This window comes from Acomys minous (genome assembly GCF_964271855.1).
Source record: "Acomys minous genome assembly, chromosome: 2".
NCBI classification, from domain to species: domain Eukaryota; kingdom Metazoa; phylum Chordata; class Mammalia; order Rodentia; family Muridae; genus Acomys; species Acomys minous.
The window spans coordinates 17,197,281-17,219,405 of record NC_140484.1 but is presented as its reverse complement, the minus strand read 5'-3'; the positions used below and the strand labels follow the sequence as shown (position 1 = coordinate 17,219,405).

At 48.1% G+C, this 22,125-nt stretch overlaps 1 protein-coding gene across 2 annotated transcripts; it reads right to left on the bottom strand.

Moving 5' to 3' along the window:
• Nucleotides 1–10,569: 10,569 nt before the first annotated feature.
• On the bottom strand, nucleotides 10,570–21,909 carry SLC25A28 (solute carrier family 25 member 28). Of its 2 annotated transcripts, XM_084800321.1 has the most exons (4): nucleotides 21,477–21,909; nucleotides 13,793–14,021; nucleotides 12,740–12,796; nucleotides 10,570–11,409 (listed from the first exon to the last, which is right to left on the bottom strand). In XM_084800321.1, the coding sequence occupies exons 1-4, from the start codon at nucleotides 21,765–21,767 to the stop codon at nucleotides 10,892–10,894; spliced, it is 1,095 nt and encodes a 364-aa protein (XP_084656447.1). In that variant the 5' UTR covers nucleotides 21,768–21,909; the 3' UTR covers nucleotides 10,570–10,891. The 2 variants fall into 2 exon arrangements, with proteins under 2 accessions (XP_084656447.1, XP_084656448.1); XM_084800322.1 differs by lacking the exons at nucleotides 13,793–14,021; nucleotides 21,477–21,909 and adding an exon at nucleotides 13,519–13,786.
• Nucleotides 21,910–22,125: the final 216 nt, after the last annotated feature.

Genomic DNA, 22,125 nt, shown 5'->3' with positions numbered 1-22,125 from the left:
CTTGCGTCTGGAAAGCCTCCTATGAGCAAGCTTTCAGCCACGTGACAGCATGGACTGGGTGGCCTAGGGAAATCAAAGTAGCTCAGAGCCCCGAGAAAAGGGAAGGATGTCTCCGGCAGAAGAGTGCAGTGGTTGTGCGGCCACTTGAGGATCCTACCGGCCAGCCAGCTTGCGGCTGGAGCAGGTTGGTGAGGGGAGTCGCTAGCTACGAGGCGGCAGAAGTCTGTGGTTGACAAGGACTAAGACGGCTCCTCCCCTTCCATTTCGTCCTGGTGTGCCCTGGTTCCAAGTGCCACCAGTACTTCATTCGATTTACTGAGACCTGACCCTAGCATGTAGAAAAAAAAAAAAAGTCACCATGGGGCTGCAGATTGTTGAGCTGGAAAAGGCAAGGCTAACAACCTGAGTTGGATTCCCAGGACTCTCAAGGTAGAAGGAGAAAATTGGCTCCAGCAGGCTGTCCTCTGACCTCCACATGTACATGGTGACGCATCTGTCACACCCCACCACGCACGAGCGCGCGTACACACACACACACACACACACACACACAGAGAGAGAGAGAGAGAGAAATGAAATAAAAACACGAGCTTGCCCATACAGTTTTCCTGCATTTGCACTATGGGGCAACACAAATCCTACGCATCTATGTATCTAGAAGTTACAAGCAGCCAGGCTTTCTTTGAGTTGGCAGCTGAAAAAAGTGGTCAGGGTGAGGGTGGGGGTGTGGGGGTTCCTATCTTCCAAAAGGTGGGGAGCTGGCAGGCAGGACTAATGCCTGCTCTCCTACTTTCATTTCATGGGCACTTTGCCCAGGCCGACCAGACTCAGCTGAGTGACTCTGAACGAAATGAGTTTTGAATTTTGGTAAAACATTCACCGGAGCTCAGAGTGTAGCTGGACTGAGCTGCAGACCACAGCAGCACCGTCTGGGAACCGGAGGTCTCTGTTAGCGCTGCCCCAGTGATGTGTCACCGTGGAAGCAGGCCTGAGGGCCCTCAGCTGAGGTCCCTGCCAGCCTGTGGCTACGGGACGGGCCTGATGCCCTGCCTCTGCTCCCAGGGTGGAGCTAGCTCCTTTCCATATATCTCATTATTTGTAAAGTCCCCACTGCCAGTTGAGCACCACCATCTCTTCCTGCTCTGGTCTGTCACATTTCTTATCCACCTTCCTTTTGGAAGCTCCTCCCACTACCCTACCCCAACAGATCACTTGGCTCACAGGGGCTCTGTTTGTGTTCTGTATCCTGCTTGGTATACAGATATCTTTCTAAACATTTTTCAGGCCATGTGGCAGAGACCGGGTGTCTCTCTCTGATTTGGGGCAAGACCTACAATTTGTGCATTCAGCGGGCACTGCACTCCTGACCCACAGCTACCCTGTTCAAGTGTAAGCCCTCTAGCTACACACACACACACACACACACACACACACACACACACACACACACATGCAGAATATAAGACAGAGCTAGAGTTGGTGTCTGTACTGTGAGCAGGACAATCCCCTCTAGTTTCTTTTGCTGTGCACACTGAAAGAAAGATATACAGGTGTGTGTGTGTGTGTGTATGTGTGTGTGTGTGTGTGTGTGTGTGTGTGTGTGTGTGTGCACGCGCGCGCCCTCTGTAAATTAGTCCTAGGCCTGTCCTGGGAGGCCCAGAATCTAAGACTCTGACCTGATGGAATTTGCGAAGAGATGATTGGAAAGGAAAAAAAACTATCCTGAGCTGCCTCAAGGTACAGACTTGACACCCAAGTTCCTCTTTCCTCTCTTTCTTTCTCTCCTCTCCGTGTTAAAGGCCGTGCTGAGCAGGGAGGAGAGAAGGAAGATGAAGAGCCTGCTCCTGCATCCCACAGTGTGGCTGACTTCCCACTTACTGTTCCAGGGCCTGTAGAGTCCTGTGCTTCTCTCAAACTCCCACTGTGACTCATAAATGTGGGTGTCTCTGTGCCTCTTTCCCCATGCACTCACATCACACAGCTTATATGGAACTCTAGGGAGGGTTACAGACCTCATGAAGGCCACCCTCGAAATCCACGGGGAGGTCAGTAAGGATGACAAAACAGGAGGAAACAGAAACACATGACAAATGCACCCCCAGCTGTTTCTGATAAATAATATCAGCACACTATGGATGGTGTCTAAAAACAATCCTAGCAAGCACTGAATTCTAGCGGTACAGGCTAGCGATCTGACATACGTTTTATATGCTATAGACTAAGAAGATGAATGAAGAGGAGCAGAGATAATGCTGGTCAGTTCTTGGTAAAGTGAGTGATAAACATGAAAAGGGGGAAGGGTAAGATGGAGATGTGTGTGTGTGTGTGTGTGTGAGAGAGAGAGGGGGGGGGGAGAGAGCACAGTCTAGGAATAAATTGAGCTGAATGGTGGTGCACGCCTTTAATCCGAGCACTCAGGAGGCAGAGGCAGGCAGATCTTTGAGTTTGAGGCCAACCTGGTCTACAAAGTGAGTCCAGAACAGCCAAGGCTACACAGAGAGACCCTGTCTCAGGGGGAAAAAAAAAAAAGAATTGAGATACGGAGAGTGATATTCCTTACTTTCTCTGCTGAAGGGCATAGAAATAGACACCACAGAAGCACTAAGTGCATGCAGCAGCCAGGTCTTGGTTTTTAAATACCATTTCTACAAAAAAAGCACAATTCCTGAGAGATGGCCAGTCTAGGGATAGGGAGAAGAAAGGTGCAAGATGAGTCTTTGTGGCAAAAAGCAACAAGATGCTGTGAAAACAATGAGGCTTTGTCAAAAGAATGAAAGAATTGCAAGGGTCCCCGTTGGCCTAATCTGGATAATCTGAGGACCCAAATAAGTAACCACGGCAATAGTAGCACAGAATGAAATAGCCCATGAGTGCATATTAATATGGACAAGCAAATAGAGGGAAGAAGGGCCGGTCCATCTGTATCATATGCTCAGCATAGGAGGAGCTGCAGGCCTGGAGTAGCACTCCCGTGTAATGCCACGAGCCTTTGGTAATGGTCTATTCAGACAATTATCAACGCACACTAACTAACACTTGTTTAGAGAAGTTTAGAGGAAAACAGGTGTTTCCACAGACTCAAAACAGTTCCCTGGGGCCTGGAGTGATGCCCAGTGGTTAAGAACACACACTACTCTTGCAGGAGACAAGAATTTGGTTCCCTACATCCATCTAACTCCTTAGAACTCCAGCTCAGTCGGGATCAGCGACCTCTTCTGGCCTCCATGGGCACTTGCAGTAATGTACATAAACACACAACACACACATACACACACACACACACACACACACACTACAATTTTTTAAAAATTAAAAAAATGAAACTATGATCAAAATACTTTTTGCACGAAAAGTTTTTTAAAAAGTAAATTTTAAAAACTGGTCATGGTGGTGCACACCTTTAATTCTTTAATTCCAGTACTCAGGAGGGGGGGGTGGGGGGAGGGGAGGTGGGAGGGGGGGGATGGATCTCTGAGCTTGAGGGCAGTTTTTTCTATAGGACCATGTAGAGAGATCCTGTCTTTAAAAACAAACAAACAAAAAAACCCCAACAACTTATAAAACAGTTCCCTACAACCAACTTATTAACTACAAAGGGACATTAGTGACTCCATTGCCAGTTAACAGGGTGAAAACCACCATAACCATTAGATAAAAATTAATAACATAACAAATACCAGGTATAGTGGTGTGGTGGTATGGTGGCACACGCCTGTCATTTCCACACTCAGAAAACTGACACAGGCCGGGCGGTGGTGGCACACGCCTTTAATCCCAGCACTTGAGAGGCAGAGGCAAGTGGATCTCAGTGAGTTCAAGGCCAGCCTGGTCTACAAAGTGAGTCCAGGACAGCCAGGGCTACACAGAGAAACCCTGTATTCAAAAACAAAACAAACAGAAAAACCCAGAAAACTGACACAGAATGATCTTGGCTTCAAGGGCAACTTATATTAAATAACCAAACCCCAGTCTCATCACTACCACCACCAATAATAATAATAATAATAATAATAATAACAACAACAACAACAACAACAATAACAACAACAATAGGGGTTGGAGAGATGGCTCAGAAGTTAGGATCACTGACTACTCTTCCAAAGGTCCTGAGTTCAAGTCCCAGCAACCACCTGGTGGCTCACAACCATCTATAATGAGATCTGGTTCCCTCTTCTGGCCTGCAGGCACACATGTAGACAGAACACTGTATACTTAATAAATAAATAAACCTTTTTTTTTTTAAAAACTGCCTTTCCTCTTTAAAGATTTATTTAAAAAAAATAATAGAGGGACACATCAACCCTGTGTCTTCTGATGCCTCAAAAGGACCCAATATCATCCCTTTGGTCCACCTCCCAAAATTGCACAATTGGAATTTAATTATAAAGAAATAGCGAACAAACTAAATTGAAGGGTATTTGATATAATAACTGGCCTAAAATCTCAAAAAAAAAAAGTGTATATGAACAGAGGGGAGGCTGAGACCTGGTTGAGATTAAAGGAGAATGAACCAAGGCAAACAGCAAGTGCAACATACGACCCTGGGGTGGACACTAGATCAGCAGGAATTGGCACAAAGGGCATTTTTGAGCAACAGGTGAAGTTCAAGTAGGACCAGTAGGTCAGATAAGAATTTAGTATCCAGAGGTCATATTGATGTGAGTGGCCTGCACTGCCACCTGAGGCCAAAGGGGTGATGTCCGGGTCTGTGCTGCCACCTAACCTATGGCCATGTCTGTGTCCTTGTTCCTGCTGAGGAAGAGGGCCCTGTTGGTGTATCTGATGTCCATGGCATGTACTGATGCTGGACACTAAGTGGCTATCCGTGGTCCGTGCCATGTCCAGAAACAATGTGTTATCTCCGACTGTGTTCCCTCTAACTGTAAAGTAGGGAGCTACTTTTGCCATAATATTGATGACTGCAGATGCACAGTTGAGAAAAAGGGACATAGAAGGCTTCTGTGACAACCCTTACCCCCCCCCCCCAAGAAAAGCCTAGACAGAAAGCTACCAAAGAGACTCTTTAAAAGTTGTGATGAGAGGTGGGAATCTGCCAGGGGCTGGCTTTCTCCCTTGGGGTGGGTCTCAACTTGGGCCAGTCACTGTGTGGCCCTTCCCTCAATCTCTACTCCATCTTTATCCCTGCACACTTTGTAGATGGGGTAAATTTTCGGCCAAAGGTTTTGTGGGTTGGTTGGTATCCCCCCCCCCAGACTGAACCACCAACCAAAGAGCAAGCATGGGCTGGACCTAGGTCCCTTACACATTTGCAACTGATGGGCAGCTCAGTCTTCATGGGGGTCCTCTAGCAATGAGAGAGGTGGGGCTGTCTCTGACATGGACTCTGTTGCCTGCCTTTTGGATCACTTTACCCTAGCTGGGCTGCCTTATCAGGCCTCAGTGGAGGAGGGTTTGCAACTAGATGTGCTGAGGCAAGTTGGTAGGGGTAGGGGTTTTCCCTTTTCTGAGGAGAAGGGGAGGGGAGAGGAGGGAGAGTATGGGAGGGGGAACTAGGAAGAGAGGAGGGAGGGGGCTGCGATAGGAATGTAAAGTGAATAAATAAGAATTTTAAATTAGGTTTAAAAAATGTCTCTTAGGGTCGGTAAGATGTGTAAGATGGCTCAGTGGGTGAAGCAGAAACCAGTGACCCCGAGTTCAAGATCCACACAGTGGGAGGCGGCACTGACTCCTGAAAATTGTCCTTTGACCGCTCCACATGCATATGTGCCTGCCCATTTTTTTTTTTTTTAATTTTGATTTTTGGATACAGATTCTAGCTCTATAGCTCAGGCTAGCCTTGAACTCATTATCTTCCTAAGTGTTGGAATTACAAGCATGCATTAGCATACCCAGTGTATAGGTTAGTTTTTTTTTAGGGATTAAAGACAGTAGTTGTTCTAAACACCTGAGTTCTTCCCCCTCCCCCCCCCTTCCAGAGACAGGGTTTCTCTGTGTAGCCTTGACTGTCCTGGAATCGCTTTGTAAACCAGGTTGGCCTCGAACTCACAGCCTCTGCCTCCCAAATGCTGGGATTAAAGGGAAGTGCCACCAATGCCCGGCATAACACCTGCCTGCTCCATCTCCTCTATCCTAGTGATAACTTCTGTACAGTTGACTCCAATATCCATACTGTAGACACTGCCCATTTGCTCAGCTCAAAACACATGCTTAAAACTATACTATTTTCCCCAAGAAAACCTGCTGCCCGAGAAATCCGAAAGCTTTCCAGCGACACTCCTCCCCTGAACCCTGAGGGCACCTGGCTGCCTCACTCTCTTGAATCCTCTCCACGCTCCCTCTTTTTGTCGTCCTTCCCTTCACTTAGGTGTTTATACTTCTGCTGCAGCCGCATCGTTTTCTAAGTGTTTGAATAACCATGGCCTCACATGACCACACAGTGGCACACAGCACTGACCACGGCACAAGCCTCGCACCTGCTGCTGCAGCTGTGCCTTCACCTGCTCAGTACTTGGCTCCAAGGGGAAATGGCCCATCCTTAGGGCAGCAGCAGTATTTCCTCTCACAAATTTTGGTGTCTGCCCACAATTATCCCACAGTCAAGTAGGTCTAAGTCTGGGTGCAGAAAGTCATATGAGAATGACACTGTCCTGAGACCTGTCTATGCCAGACACCCTCAGTCAAGAGTACAAAAAAACCTGGTCACCTGTCTAACCTTAACCCTGAGACCCTAGGCTCCCTCAGCTAGAGTTCCCGTCTCAAGGTTGCCTTGTATGTGGGCTCATACCTTTCTTCAGTCAAGTCCCTCCCTGATTGATAGCTATTAGCTGCCAAGTCCAGTCTCTGGCTTCCAGGCTCTGTGCTCCAACCCTCACTGGATGACATGACAGCTATCTCAATATTTCTGAAGGGCTGTCAGAGAGGAAAAGGATTAATGTGCTTCTGCGCTGCCCCAGCAGGCAGAAGGAGCCATCAGAGGTGGAAATTTGCATACTCAGTCTCAACAACTGCTGTGTGGTATTTCTGACAGTGTAGACAGATTGCCCATCAAGCCTCTATTTGTTTGTTTGTTTGTTTTGAGACAGGGTTTCTCTGTGTAGCCCTGGCTGTCCTGAACTCTGGACTTTGTAGACCAGGCTGGCCTTGAACTCACAGCAATCCACCTGCCTCTGCCTCCTGAGTGCTGGGATTACTTCCAGCCCATCAAGCCTTTTAAAGTAATCACTGTGAACCCGGAAGGAACACTTCAGATTTTGAAAACAAAAAAATAACAACAACAACAACAACAACAACAAAAAACAGCAGTCTGTGTTAATGCCTCACCTTCTGGAGGCAGGGTGGCGTTAGAGGCGCTGAGCCAAATTATATAAAATCCTACTGGCCATGATGAAGAATTTGGTTTTTATTCCAAAGTCAACAGTAACAGGGAAGTGACAGGATCCCTGGGTGGAAGCTGGAGACCACAGACTTTCTATTAGAAGGAGCTTCAGAGCAGCGCTACTGAGGGTCTCACACAGCAAGAGGCCAAACCCAGGAGCAGGGGTGGGGCAGCCTGACAAAGACACCAGAGTCCAGTAAGGCTCTGGAGAGATGCAAAGCAAGCTCTAAGGACCCTCCTAGCCCTGACGTTCTTATTGTCCAGCCTCCTCCCCTCCACCACGGGCCCTGGCAGAACCTAGGCAAGAGCCATTCCACTCTTCTTGTATCCATCTGCTGCTCTCCCTCGCTCACTCAGAGTCTGACTGCTGCTGCTGCTATGTTTCCGACAAACGCACACCAGAGGACAGATTGGACTTGTATATCTATACAGCAGAGTGCTGTGTGGCCATTTACATTGTGGTGGCAGAAGGAAATTTAATGGTGTGCAAAAATGGATGCTATATTTACTATATAAAATAAGCTAATGACAGCCGGATGGTGGTGGTGCACATCTTTAATCCCAGCACTTGGGAGGCAGAGGCAGGCGGATCTCTGAGTTCGAGGCCAGCCTGGTCTACAGAGGTGAGTTCCAGGATAGCCAAGGCTACAAAGAGAAACTCTGTCTTAAAAAACAAACAAGAGAGAGAGAGAGAGAGAGAGAAACAAAAAACAAAAAAAGAGTAGATTACAGCAAAATCTCACTTTTGAAAATAAATAAAAAAATACTTGTGGGTGTCCTTCAGTGGTAGGTTTGCTTAGGATGCACAAGGGCCTGGGTAAACCCCAGCACCACACACACAAATACAAATTTACACATTGAAAAATGACAACAAAGCATCACCTGCTAGTCTAGCTTGGTGGGACATATCTGTATTCTGAGCACTGGGGAGGCTGAGTTTGAGGCCAGCCTGGGCTACAAAGTGAGACCTAGCTCAAAAAACCAAGAGTTGGGGATGTAGCTCAGCAGTAGAGCACTTGCCTAGCATGAATGATGCATTAGGTTGTTGCCAGGACAGCAAAAACTAATCAGCATCAGCAACAACCACAAAGCTACATTCTCTAGGATCAGAGGCATTTTCTTTTTGATGTTCTCTGAATTCTACAAATTTAGCATGATTTTGCTTTTACAGAACTAATTTTATTTGCTAGTCACCCTTTTCTCTGTTAACTGACCTCCTACAATGTTTTCTGACAGCCCCCAGAACCCACTGCCTCACCCAAATGCCAAATGAACCATCCTCTAGTAGCCAGAGCACAACTGGAAGTTGGAAGGTCACTTTGTAATTTCTACACAATTTTGTAATTTGTGAACAGCATTCGAGCCAGGGAATCTATAGGGGCCACCATTTCTTCAGAAATTACCCCTTATCCCCTTCCTGAAAGCTGAGTCTCGTTACTGTGTTGAATGCACATCTGATGTTGTGCCAACAATATATTTCCATAAAGCTGACTGCGGCACCAAGTCCTATGTTTTTGTGGCTTGCTCTGTGTTGGGAAGCAGCTATTACTCCTGTTGTTCCTTGTAACCCACCTGGCATGACCTCTGCAGCAACAGCATCTCAGCAGCCACCTCCAGAGGTAACCCTAGTGCCGGTGGCTGCCACTCAGCACCACAGACATCTCTCCTTCCCCTCCCTACACCAGAGAGGCAGCAGCTTGCTTAAGCAGAGAATAGAGGCCCCTGCTGTTTGCTTGACAGTTGTTTTCAAGAGCATTCACACACAATTCTCCACCCATGCTTGACGAGCTGTCAGATGGAAGGACGACAAGACTTCGCCTGTAACTAAATCCTCTTGCTCCTATAACCCACGCACGGCTCCAGCCTCATCGGTCCTGGTGTGGACCACCGTGCAGCTGTCACTGTAACAGCTTTCTACATGGTCTGCTTGCCTGTCCTGTCTTGTCCCCCTTAATCCTTCTCCAGGAGCCCAAGTAATCTGTTTAAATGGTGAGTGTGGTCATGGCCGCCTCATTTTAAGCCTGTAATGCTTTGCTTCGCCGTAGGATAAACTCTGAGCCCCCTGAGCTGCACCCTTCCCCACTTTCAGTCCTGCCCACTACTGCTATCCCTCCGCCAAGCTTCCCACTCGAGGACTCCCCTCCCCCTCTCCGCATTTAGCTCATCTGCCCTCGTGTCACCTGGCTAGACGACGGTTCTTACATGCTCTAGGAGTATTCTCCTCTCTTGTCACTTGTCTTCTAGTTGTCTACGTGTATCTTTCTCCTGACAAGAAGCTCCTTGGCTGTTCAGGCTGTTTTCTTTATCATCACATCTCCAACCCCAGGCATGGATGCCTGAGAAATACTCAGCCGCTACTGGGCGGTGAAGGAAAGATGGCGGGGTGTGTGGACTACTCGTATGTACCAAAGCTTTCTTGGAACTGACCCAGGCAACCCAGTGAGAGGCCGGCCCCAGGTCTCCAGAGAGCATCCACACGGACAGCTAGAGCCCCATGCTTCTCAACTCACTTCCTATCTGCAATTAGATTCACTCACGGGATAAAAGATCCATGTCAAAGCCTGTTCTGCACTTACCGTGAGGCCTTGGGTGAGCTGCAGCAGCCTCCCTAAGCTACTGTCAGTCAGACAGGGGACAGTGCACTGCCTACTTCATTACTTTGTCACACCTACATGAGATCACGTATGCTCAAGTACCCTGTAAAGCAGTCAAACAGGCTGGCAATGGTTCTCAAGGGTAAAACACACGCCTGGCATTCATGAGGCCCTGTGCTTGCTCTCCAGTATCACAAAATAAACACTAAAAAAATCAGAAGTCAAATGAAGTCTTGTTACACAATCTTTGGGATGCGCAACTTCAATGAATAATTTTAATTCTGCAACTGCATTAGGAAACACACGTAAATGTTCACTGCTCAAGTAGAACTAGACCCGGACCAAGGGAGCATCAGCTCTGTGCCCCACCGGAGGTTAAAGGAAAAGGCACTACATGGATGAGGTGCACCTACTGAGGGAGGGGCCGGAAAAGGCCCAGTGTTCCTGACACCAGGGAGACCCCTTGTAGCCCACGACTTAGACAAGGGACACAGGGTCAAAACCTCTTAAATCATCTCAAGTCAGCAGATGCGAAACTACAGACATACTCAACCCATCCTTTGATTCACGCTTCAAGTCAGGTCAGAAATAGTGGGCAGCACTGCATGCCCCTTCAGGCGAGATAAACCCAACACAACATTTGAAGACTTTTTCTTTTTAATTAGGAACCAGGGGAATGTGCTGCTTATTTCTCTGCACCGGTCTAGAGCAGGTCGCCAGGCCCAGGATGGAGCTGGTCAGAGGTACTGCAGCGGGCTTTGCTGAACTTGCTGACGGCCCAGGAGGAGAGACGATGATAGCGGAGGTTGGCTGGAACTAGCATTAGCCAACTAGAGCCTGGAGAAGCTCTCTCCATCCCTTCCAACTCCACTGGAGACCGGAAGGTGCCAGGAAACAGAGAATGTGCTGGAGGGGGCAGGATGCAGCAGTGCTGTCAGACCCTGGTGCACTCAGCGTCCCTTCACTTGCCTGCCCTCCACTCCTCTTGCCGCTTCGTGATCAGGTATTTGAAGAATTCATACACAGACCACGCGATGGCTGTGGAGGGGATCTGGTAAATTACTCTGGCCTGCACCCCTCGGAAGTAGGCAGTCATCCCGCCTACTTGATACACCGTCCTGAAGGCACTGGCCATGCCTGTGATGTGTCCTGTAATGTTTGAGTTCAAAGCCAGGGATTCCTGGGTGTTGAGCAGTGTTTTGCAAACGTCCAGTGGGGTTGTGGCGGCGGCAGCTACGGCCCCTGCACAGGCTCCGCAAAGCACATGGGAGCTGGGGTTGTACCGTCTCTGGGGGTTAAAGTGCTCCTGCAGAAACTCATAGGTCATGAAGTGGATGGCTTGGAAGGGAACGTTCATGGTCAGCTGGGTGGTGTAGCTGCGGTAGAAGGCCCCGGCCCCTTCGTTCTGCCACACTGCCCGCACACAGTCCGTCACCCGGTGATACGGCGAGTTGTACATCTGCATCCTCTGCTTGACCACTGGGAGCCAGCAGAAGGGAGAGGAGGGAAGTGGGGACAGCAGCGAGCCCGCGACAGTCCCGATTCAGGGTTCCATGTCAGCAGATCAGCCCAGGAAACAGGAAGAGGAAAAAAAGATGAGAACATTTCCCAAAGGTTTGCGTTTCTCTTATTTTAGGGGAAGACTGGGCAAAGGGTTAATTAAAAAATTTTTTAAATGAGCCCATTCCCAGTAGAATTTCTTTAAAACAGGTAGCTAATACCCAGTGTATGTAGACCTTTTATTATTACTTCAACCTTTTCCAACAATGGACGGATGGCGCAGTGGCAGTCAACACAGTACTGGACAGAGTCCTAGCAATCCCACTCCTTGGGAACTCAAAGTTGAGCAGGGAGGGGACTGGAGAGAGGGCTCAGTGGTTAAGAGCCCTGGCGATTTTTCTAGAGGTCCTGAGTTCAATTTCCAGCTCACAACCATCTGTAATGGAATCTGGTTCTCTCTTCTGATGTCCATGAAAAAAGAGCACTCATATACATAAAATAGATAAACTTTTTTAAAAATTGAGAAGGGAGGAAAAAGACAATGCAACCAAGAAGAAACTACAATTTTTGTTGTTGTCGTTTTGGTTTGGTTTTTCGAGACAGGGTTTCTCTGTGTAGCCTTGGCTGTCCTGAACTCACTTTGTAGATCAGGCTGGCCTTGAACTCACAGAGATCTGCCTGCCTCCCCAAGTGGAATTACAAGCGTGTGCCACCACGCTCGACAAAACTACAATTTTTATTCAAAAAGTGCTAGCTTCAGTCTCTATCTCCTGTTGCATCAGGCAGACACCATGGTTTGGGTTTTGTGCCCTTCACACCCCATAGCCTTGCCAGGCACGAAACTGAAGGAACATGGCAATTATGTTAGCCCCTCATCTTTGGCCGATCACCTCAATTCTCACAGATGGCTTCTGGAGAATTTCCCTCCACCTAAAAAGCTACTACCCTAGTAGCAAAGAAACTGTTCAATTATTCAATCTAATGTTTCACTTTTGTTCCAATAAGTGTTCTTTAAGTTTTAAAATGTTAAAATATTTTTTCTTTTAAGAAATATGAAATAATTTGATACAAATCAGAGACATCGAATGTACTACCAAGTGGACTTCTAGGAAAACGCAGGAGTAAGCCAACAGCGCCATCACTTTTTTCAGGAAAACCTCAAAGAGGAATTCAATCCCAGACTACACCGCCTCACCAAGGGAGATGCCTCTCAGGTACCAACCATGCGGAGGGAGCGCCACCTAGTGGTACACCACGATAAGTAAGAGGATTTGGTTTTCTTTGCAAGGATGGGTTAAAGAACCTTTACCTTCTGCTGGATTCATGGCTGCATCATGAAGTAATGTTGCCACACATCCGGCTGCACCTGCAAATGAGAAAACAACTGCCACATGTAAGGCCAAGAGGGTGAGCAATTCACTGAGGCCCCAGGTAAAGGCGAGTGGCTGTGACAACAGTGAGAAAAGCAACGTCAGAGTCAGCCCAAGAGGTGGTTTCAGAACCCCGCGGCTCCTGAGCTCCTGCTCCCAGAAAGAAAGACACCGCCCTAACTCAAAAAGGCCATCACTGCACATGGTACATCTGACGGGAAGGCCCAAAGGGGACAAAGAAAATAGGCCAGGTATCTTCAGTAAAGGATTCTAAAACATGTGGTTGTGCTCTGGCAGGAAGCAGATACACTTCTGCAGGCACAGCAATGGCCACTGGTGCAGGGAGACCGGGAGCCTGGCAGCCAGAGCCTCACAATCTCATCTGCTTCTTCTCCTACTGCCTGCACGCCACCCATCCAGGCCTTCCCTTTCAGTCCCCAGCCACTATAACCCACTCTCCACTCCTGGCTCTCACTCTTGGGACCTTGTGTTGCTATTTCTTCCTTCATTTCCACCCAATCTCTAAAACACCCCCAGTCTCCAAACAGCCCCACGACCCCACCCCCATTCACTTGTCAAGGCTGAGGTGAAAAGCTGGGGCTCCATCAGTGTCTTCCTGGAGTGGATGGGTCACTTCCAAGCCTGCCCTGAGAAGCAAGACACCACCCAACTACCAAGAAATACATAGTGGGGCTAGTTCAGTGTGTCTCCACATTACCAGGCATTAGAAGCTGATGCCAGGGAGATGAGAGGAAAGTCAAGCTGGTAGGTAAGGGAGGATACTGTGACCTTGGTTGAGGTGCCCCAAAGGAGGAGTGGAGTTGAAGCAGCCCGCTGTCCGAGCACATCAGGTTTGGAAGTCCCTCCCCTATAATCTGGCCTACCCCAGCCCAAAGCTGCAGCTTGAAACCATGCTGAGACTGGGGAGCACTGACAGCAGCAAAGCCCAGAGAGTTGGGGAAGTGGGGGACCAGCACAGGAAGGCTCAATACCATTGGCAATATGGCTATTGCCCCCTGGGTGGATTACATCACTCAATGTCTTTTTTAACTTTTCGTAGCAGGCAAAATAGAGGGCGTGGGCAGGCCCCGCGCCTGTTGCTGTGACATTCAGCCCCCGCATGGGCCTCCATAGGCCCTCTGTTCTTATAATTCTCCAGAGGGCCTCCAACACGTTTCGGTAGCGGGCGGCTGGGTCAGGCTGTAGACTCTGCATCCGGGTCTGAAATTACAGCAAAAAAGGTAAAGTCAGTGGCTCCAACCTCTCGTCCTCCCCATGGTGCAGGCCCTGGGCGCTGGGCAGGCCTGTGGGAGGGAGACTTGGCATCCAGCTTTTACTTCTTCCCAAATCTATGACTCATCTTTCCAAGCCTTGGACCTTTTTTCCTAGTCATCCACAGCCAAAAGTAGAACACCATCACATCCCCTGAGAACACTGCCTCCTGGCAACATCCTGCAACTCCAAAATGACCCACTGCCCCAGCAAAAAATATCAAGCACAAGACCCACAAAGTGGCTTTTTCACACTAACACACTCAGCGTAAGTTTAGAGATGAGGGCTGGAGAGACAGTGCGGCAGTGAGGAGCATGTGCTGCTCTTGCAGAGGGCCTGAGCTCCACTCTCACGCTGGGTGGCTCGCAGTCACCTGTAATTCCAGCTCCAGGGGACCTAACACTCGTTTCTGGCCTCTGTGGTCATTTGTACTCACATGCATCCCCCTCCGCCAGGCACATACACATAATGTAAACCTTTACATTCAAATATTGATTGTCTACAACATACTTGGGTGCCCTTTTTCTAAAGAGAAGGCCTGGACCTGCTCCCTGACCACAGGATACCCTGACTAATGGGAGGCTGGCTCACCTTTTGATATCTTTTTAGACTTTTTGGCTTTGGCAACTAGGTCTACATTTAGAGTCTTGATAGAAATGGCATTCCCAACAGATGCTGTTCCTGGGAAACAAGTTTGGCTCCTACACTGTGGAGATGGCAGAACCAAACTAATCCTTAAAACTGAGGGACCAGGCTGGAGAGATGGCTCAGTGGTTAAGAGCACTAGCTACTCTTCCAAAGGACCCAGGTTCAATTCCCAGCACCCACATGGCAGCTCTTAACTGTCTATAATCCAGCTCCAATTGATTTGACACCCTCACATAGACATACATGCAGGCAAAACAGCAATGCACATAAAATAAAAAATAATTTAAAAAAAAAAAAAAACACCTGAAGGACCATTCAGACTTCTCATGTAAATTGACTGGATCCTCAAAATGGCCTGGCAAATAAACCAGTTTCTGGGAAATACAATCCTTAAAGATCCAACGGCTGGAATGAAAGTGTGTGTGCGTAGGAGACACTTGTAGAATATCCACAAAGGAAGCTGGGCTATGGTGGCGCACACCTTTACCCAGCACTCGGAAGGCAGAGGCAGGTGAGCTCATAAGTTCTAGGCCAACTTGGTCTACATAGTGAATTCCAGGACAGCCACAGCTATAAAGAAAAAAAAAACTGTCTTTAAAAAAAAAATCTACAAAGTTTTACTGAAATTTGGGAATCCAAGCCAGTTAGAAGTCTAAGTGAGTAAAGTCGCTTGCCACCAAGCCCGACAGCCTGAGTTTGAGCCTTGGTGGAAGGAAAGACGGGATTCCAACAAGTGGTCCTCTGACCTCCATAGGTATGCTATAGAAGGAAACATGCAAAAAATATTTTTTAAAAAAGAGACAGAGGGCTGGAGAGATGACTCAGTGGTTACAAATGTATACTGCTCTTCCAGAGAACCCAACTTCGGTTCCCAGCACTCATATTGGGTGTTCCTAACTGTAAGTCCAGCCCCAGGGGATCCAGTGCCTTCTCCTGGACTCCATGTGTACACACCTGCCCCTCCCACTCCCTTGCACAAACACTTATTATATACGATTTAAAAAGTAAAAACAAATCTTCAAAAGAACACTGGATTAATCCCAGCACTTGGGAGGCAGAGGCAGGTGGATTGCTGTGAGTCTGAGGACTCACAAAAGTGAGTTCAGGACAGCCAAGGCTATACAGAGAGACCCTGTCTCAAAAAAACAAAACAAAACAAAACAAAAACAAAAAACAAAACCACTGGAGATCCATCTCATCAGGCCTCTCTGGAGTGTGTCTTAGTCTCCTGAAGTACTTCAAAGCTAAGGCAGCATGGAGCCTGGCAGTGACGCCTGACTACTAGTCACAGGGACCTGCGGGAAAGAACGGGTGTTCTGTCAGGTCTGTCCACACCAGTTCAGAACATAACAAGAACAGGCACTGGCGAGTCAAAAGAGGCAACTGATACCCAGCGACAGTTTAAACTCCTGCTTTGTTCCAGTCACTAGATTCAGTTTAGATTTAAAAGCCTGAATCTGCCTTATTTAAGCTAGCCAGCTAGGCTCCAAGAATAAGGCCTTTTCTCAAGAGCATGCAAGAGAGACTAACCAGATTAACAGGTCCTGGTTAGCCGCAAGCAATCTACATTCCTCTGGAGTTATTTTCTCCTGCCTGCTACTAACAAAACACTGCATGCTTCTAATGTTAATTACTGGACTTCAATCAGAAATATCACATATCACCTCATCACAATGGACATTCAGTTTCCAGTTCTCAGAAACACCCAAATACAACGTGAGCTTTATGTAAAGGGTGTGATTTAATCTGGACCTGGTGGCTTAACACCACACATTCCTTAGTCTGTCTAAACCTGGTCTTCTACAAGAGGAATCACCATCTGCAATTCTCTGCTGGGGTCAAGGGCACAGTTAGCAGGTCTCAAAGAAAGACTCTGGCCTCAGAGAACTCTCCATCCCCATGAGGAAACTGGGCTCTGCAGAAGTCACTCTTAACATCTTACAAGCATATTTAAATCAGTGACAGTGTATCCTGTGCAGACAGCACAGGACCCAGACACAAAATAGTCCACATGCAAAAGTGAATATGGATGCCCACATTTGTGAGCAAACAAATCTTTCTGCAGAATGGTGAGGACTCTAAGAACATATTAAGAGCTGTAGTATGAAAAAACAGAAGCAAACAGCACTACCTAGCATTGAAGAAAAGCTAAGTAAGCCAGACTGTGATGATGCACACCTTAATTCCAGCACTCAGGAGGCAGAGGCAGGATATCTCTAAGTTCAGGGCCAGCCTGGTCTACAGAGTGAGTTTCAGGACAGCCTAGGCTACACAGAGAAACCTTATCTAAAAAAAAAAACAAAACAAAAAACAAAAACCATGAAAACAAACAAAAAATGTGGAAGGGTTCGATGCTTTGGTGCCAGCTTTGCCAGACACGCTTAGTGTTGGGGCTGTCACTCAACTTCTGTCACCGTGACTGTCATCATGAAGGACTGGAAAGATGGCCCAGCAGTTACTAGCACCAGTTCTTGCAGAGGTAATAGGCTCAACTCCCCGCACAGCTCACAACCATCCATGACTCTACTGCCAGGGAATCCAATGCCCTTCTCATCTCCATGGGCACCAGGCGCTCATATGTGCTCAGACATATATGCAAGTAAAACACTCATACACGTGAAATGATCTAAAAAGTGCTCATAGAAAAAGAAAATTGCCAAGCTATGTGATTAAAAGAAATAAGGCATGTAGAAACTGTAATTTATAAAGTACCACAAATATATGGGTTTTAATTATTAAAACATGATTCTAAAATATATTTGTTTATATCCAAGAATTGACAGGTCATGGCCGCATGGTATACATCACTTCACATGGGTAATTAGCCAGTGGCTGGCCAGAGTCAGCTTTATCTCTAATGCTAGCGCATGTGAGTGAGTTTACTATGAGGCTTGCTATTCTAGAGTGGTTTATACTGCACATCCAACTGTCACTCTAAAGTACACATTCACAGATGAGCTTTATTGTAATTCTTTTTGCTTGGTTCTTGAAACCTGCTTTTGGGGAGCTATCAGGAAGGTTGATGAGTCACAGACTGAATTCAAATCAGGACTTGGCCACTTAGGCTCTGTGACCTTTGACAAGTTACCTACCTGCTCTCCAAGCCTTTCTTCATCTATGGAAAAATGACAGCGGTGTGAAGCACTTCACACTGCGCTGAATGGAAGAACAGCTGGCATTGACCAGTTGCCTAATTAGCATTATGAGGCGTGAGGAATGTAAGTCAGAGGCTACATTTCTATCCTTTCACTGGTGGGCACACAGAGGTGACCCTGTACATCTCAAGTCTGCAAAGTACTATGTGCTACTTCTTCACCACTGCAGAGCCCCCGACGGTCCCCTGCATGGCGGGGAGGGCAGCCCCAAGACTGCGGCCTAGAAAAGGAAACTGATTTATCTGGATTCCCAACCTCCCTATTACGATCATGGAAATCGCTGGCTTGATAACCATGGCTTAGCAAGGCTATGTTGACTTCCCATGGTCCTTTCCAAGGATATTTTAAGTCAACTTGACCCTGATAAGTGGCCAGGGATACAAAGGCCAGCATGCCAAGAGGCAACGTCAGCATTCCTTTGCAAACACTGTGGTGTCCCTTTAGGCTCCAACACTGAGACCTGTTTCTAGTCCTAGAGTCTGTCTGTAGTCTGCTCTTCCTCTCCACCATCCACGGGAAAGAAGCGGAGCTGCCAGGGGACAAATGACCTGGGAAGCCTTTCTAGAAGGGATCTGAGACACAATCATGCCTGCACAAAAACATAATGTTGGGGCATAAGCTCGTACCAGGCACCGTCTCATTCATTCCCAGCATTAACAGCAAGGAGAAAGGATTCTTCTAAGATAGACTTTCACATTTTGGAAGACTATTAGGCATTTGTCCTTCAAATCAAATAACCAATTCTTTAGTGTAGAGTTTAGAGGCAAGACTGCAATGCTGTACAGTGAACTTCTTTAAAAATACAAATCCCAAGATGTACACAGGTGATGGGGAGCTATTTTTCACACTAGTTAACCTCGGAAGGCTGGAAACAGCTTACCCCAATAACACTCTGGTTATGCAACCAGCCTTTAGAACTCCCCTCTCATGTGCTCCCTCAGTTTACAAGCCTTAGAAGGAAACAGGGTAGCTATTCGGTCCCTCACAGATAGCAGGCAGTGTGGCCCATTCTGATGTGGCATATTAGATTCTGGGTATTCTGTGTTTCTGTATAATCTTAGTTGATTCTGGTCATGGGACAAAGATTTGCCCTCACTAAAGATATGCTAGAGGTATTTCTTTGTGTGTGTGTGTGTGTGTGTGTGTGTGTGTGTGTGTGTGTGTGTGTGTGTGTCCGCGCGTTTAGAGACAGGGTTTCTCTGTGTAGCTCTGGCTGCCCTGGAACTAGCTCTGTAGACCAGGCTGGCCTCAAATTCACAGAGATCTGCCAGTCTCTGCCTCCTGAGTCCGAGTGGTAGGATTAAAGCTGTGTGTGTGCCACCTCTGCCTGGCTCTAGAGGTGACTTATAAAAACGTTTAAAGCCAGGTGGGCATGGTGGCACATGCCTGTAATCCCAGCACTCAAGGAGACAGAGGCAGGTGGATGGCTGTGAGTTCAAGGCCAGCCTGATCTACAAATAGAGTCCAGGACAGCCAAGGCTATACAGAAAAACTCTGTCTTGAAAAACCAATAAATAAATAACATTTAAAGCCAAAGCAGCATCATAAAGTAAGGGGAAGCCTCTCATTATTTTGTAACAATACAATGGCCAAACTGAGAGGTAGTGGTAACATTGTTCTTCTTTCCTTTCGGTGCCACCCGTTTGCTCCAGGGTCTCTTACAACCGGGAACTCGAGGATTTGGTTGCACTGGCTAGCTGGTGAGCTCCAAGGAGCTGCCTGTCCCTACTTCCCTAACACTGGCATTGCAGATGTGTGATCCACAGGCCCAATCCCAGGAGTAACATTTTGACATTGATCCGATTATCACAGTGCATTTTCTAGCCCACCGAACTCTCTGCGTTCTCTGGCCTGTCTTCCGCACAGTGCCCCCCACCCCCTCCGGGCCCCCTGCTGTACTCAGCGCTAAGTGAGAAAGAGGCTGCTCTGTGGCTACACTGTCTCAGCTTCTGGATATGTAGCACTCACTAACTCAAGACATCCAACCTACAGTCTATTGCACAAATGTCTAAATCACTGTTATTTCTACATATCTATTTTACAATTCCTTAGTGATTTCTCTCACACGGCCTTTATTGTTTCTTTTTAGGGAAGACACAGCAAGCTGTCTTGAAAAAGCTGCTACCTAAAGAACACTAGGGCCTTACCTCCAGTCCAAAGTCTAATTCTTCCTTTGACAAGGACATTTAAAATGCTAATGTTCACCTCACTCAGGTGCAAGTAACCATTTGTCAGTGGGCACAGCTCTTGCGAGGTGTTATCCCGTGGTGTGCTGAAACACTGGCCAACTCAATGTCATTCATAAAAGCTCCGTGAGCACTTTCTCCATTTTCTCACCACAACTCAGTGTCATTCACAAAGCTCCAAGAGCACTGTCCGGGTTCCTCACCCACTTTACTAACGAAAATTTAAACAGTGCTGAAATCAGAGGCAAGCAGAAGAAACTGATTGTTGTAAGGCTAAAGTCGATGCTATCCTAATCGGAGGAAACATACATCAAAGAACTGACAGGACACTGCCTATATAATTAGTGTAAAGAAAGCACAGCTCTTTCTCATCAGTTATTTCAGCAACCCCTTCAGCTCACTTCCCCTTCGGTTTAGGCTTCACCTTCAGTAGTTGGCGCGGCTCCTAAAGTACAAGAATAGCAAGGGAAAAAAATCACCTCTTCCTATCTTCACCCAGGCTTCTTCCCAGGATCTGATGTCTGGCTACTAACCATTCTGCTTGGTTGTGGATATGACTGTATGTCCAACACTGATCACACCCTGATAAATCTCATTTTATTTACCACATATCTACTTTCTAATACCCAGCTGTTTCACCCTTTTTGTCAAAGTCAGATGCCCGAAGAGAGGGAGAGAAGAGACGATCAGTTTCACCTCGACTGGTCCTATAGAGGCTGCAGCGCTCCGAGTCTCAATCCCAGCTCAATTTTTACGTTCAGGAAATAGATGGGCTATCAGTCTTGCCTCACAGAGAAACCGAAAGCTTTTCCTTAACATGCCTTTTCCTATATCCAGTGCAGTCTGGAACTCTCACTTTTGACTGCACAATGATTTTCAACCACTCACGGGTTAAGATTTAACACGTACTTTTTAATCTAGCCGAGCGATCCCAGATTCCGGTTTCTGCCTCGCCGCCCCCCTTCCCCCGCCCCCCTTCACTTAAGGGAAGACGCAGCAAGGAGATTGTAAAAGTACCGACCAAAGCACATCTCAAGGCAAGCTATCAGATCGAGTTCACGGTCTGATTTCACGCCAGCTGGCTTTACCTTACTCGAGTTGTAGACTTACCTGAGCTTCGGGATCCCCCATCCCACCCCAATCCCAGGTGGGGAATCAGGTCTTTGGCTGACAAGATTTTTGCTCCGAGTCTCGATTCAGATCTCACTGACCGTTAGAAATAAGTGCTGGTTCTTGACTGAGCTCATCTCCCAGGCAGGACTTTGCTTGCACGGAATATTGGTTCAAATCGCGCGTAGAGGTAGGAGGCAGGAAGGAACCCCTCAGCTCTGGGTCTTAATCGTGGTTCTGGCTCTAAACCAGGCTCAGGGTCGGGTCAGCCCCAGGTCGGGTTAGCAGCCCGGTCCAGGTCTCACCTTGACGCAGTCGACTGGGTACATCACGCAATGCTCCAGGATCCCTGCCACGGCGCCCGCCACCATGTGCGTGGTGACAGTGGCTCCAGCCGGCAGCGCCTCGTATTCCGGGCCCGACTCCGGATCCTGCCGTACAGGGGGCTGACAGGCCCCCGCCTCCCCGCCGCCGGCCCCCCGGCCCACGCCCCGCTGCAGCCACCCGTCCAGCAGCGCCGACTCCCCGGGGCTCCGCCCGGGCCCAGCAGCTGGTCCTCCCGCCACACCGCCTGCACTCCGACCCTCCAACTCCATCCACTCGGGCCAGCCGCGGCGCCCAGCCGCGCCGCCGCCACTACTGCCGCCGCCCCCCGGCCCCGTTGCGTCCGCCTCAGGCGCGGCCCAGAGAGCCCGGGGCCTCCGGCTCCCGCTTGGCCCCGCGGACACGCCCCCCAGACAGCCATTGGCGCAGACTTTAACGTATCCCCGCCCCTTTTTTACGGAGAGAAATCGTATCCGTTGGTATTCGCCGAAAGGCTTGTCATTCCCCTCGTAGGTCCCACCCCTTCCCCTTTGATCTTGGAAGCTTCTTGTTTATTGGCCCTTGATTGGCGGATTTAGCCGATCGGCCCGCCCCTGGCGTTTCGGGGGCGGGAGAAACGTAAAGCTGAAC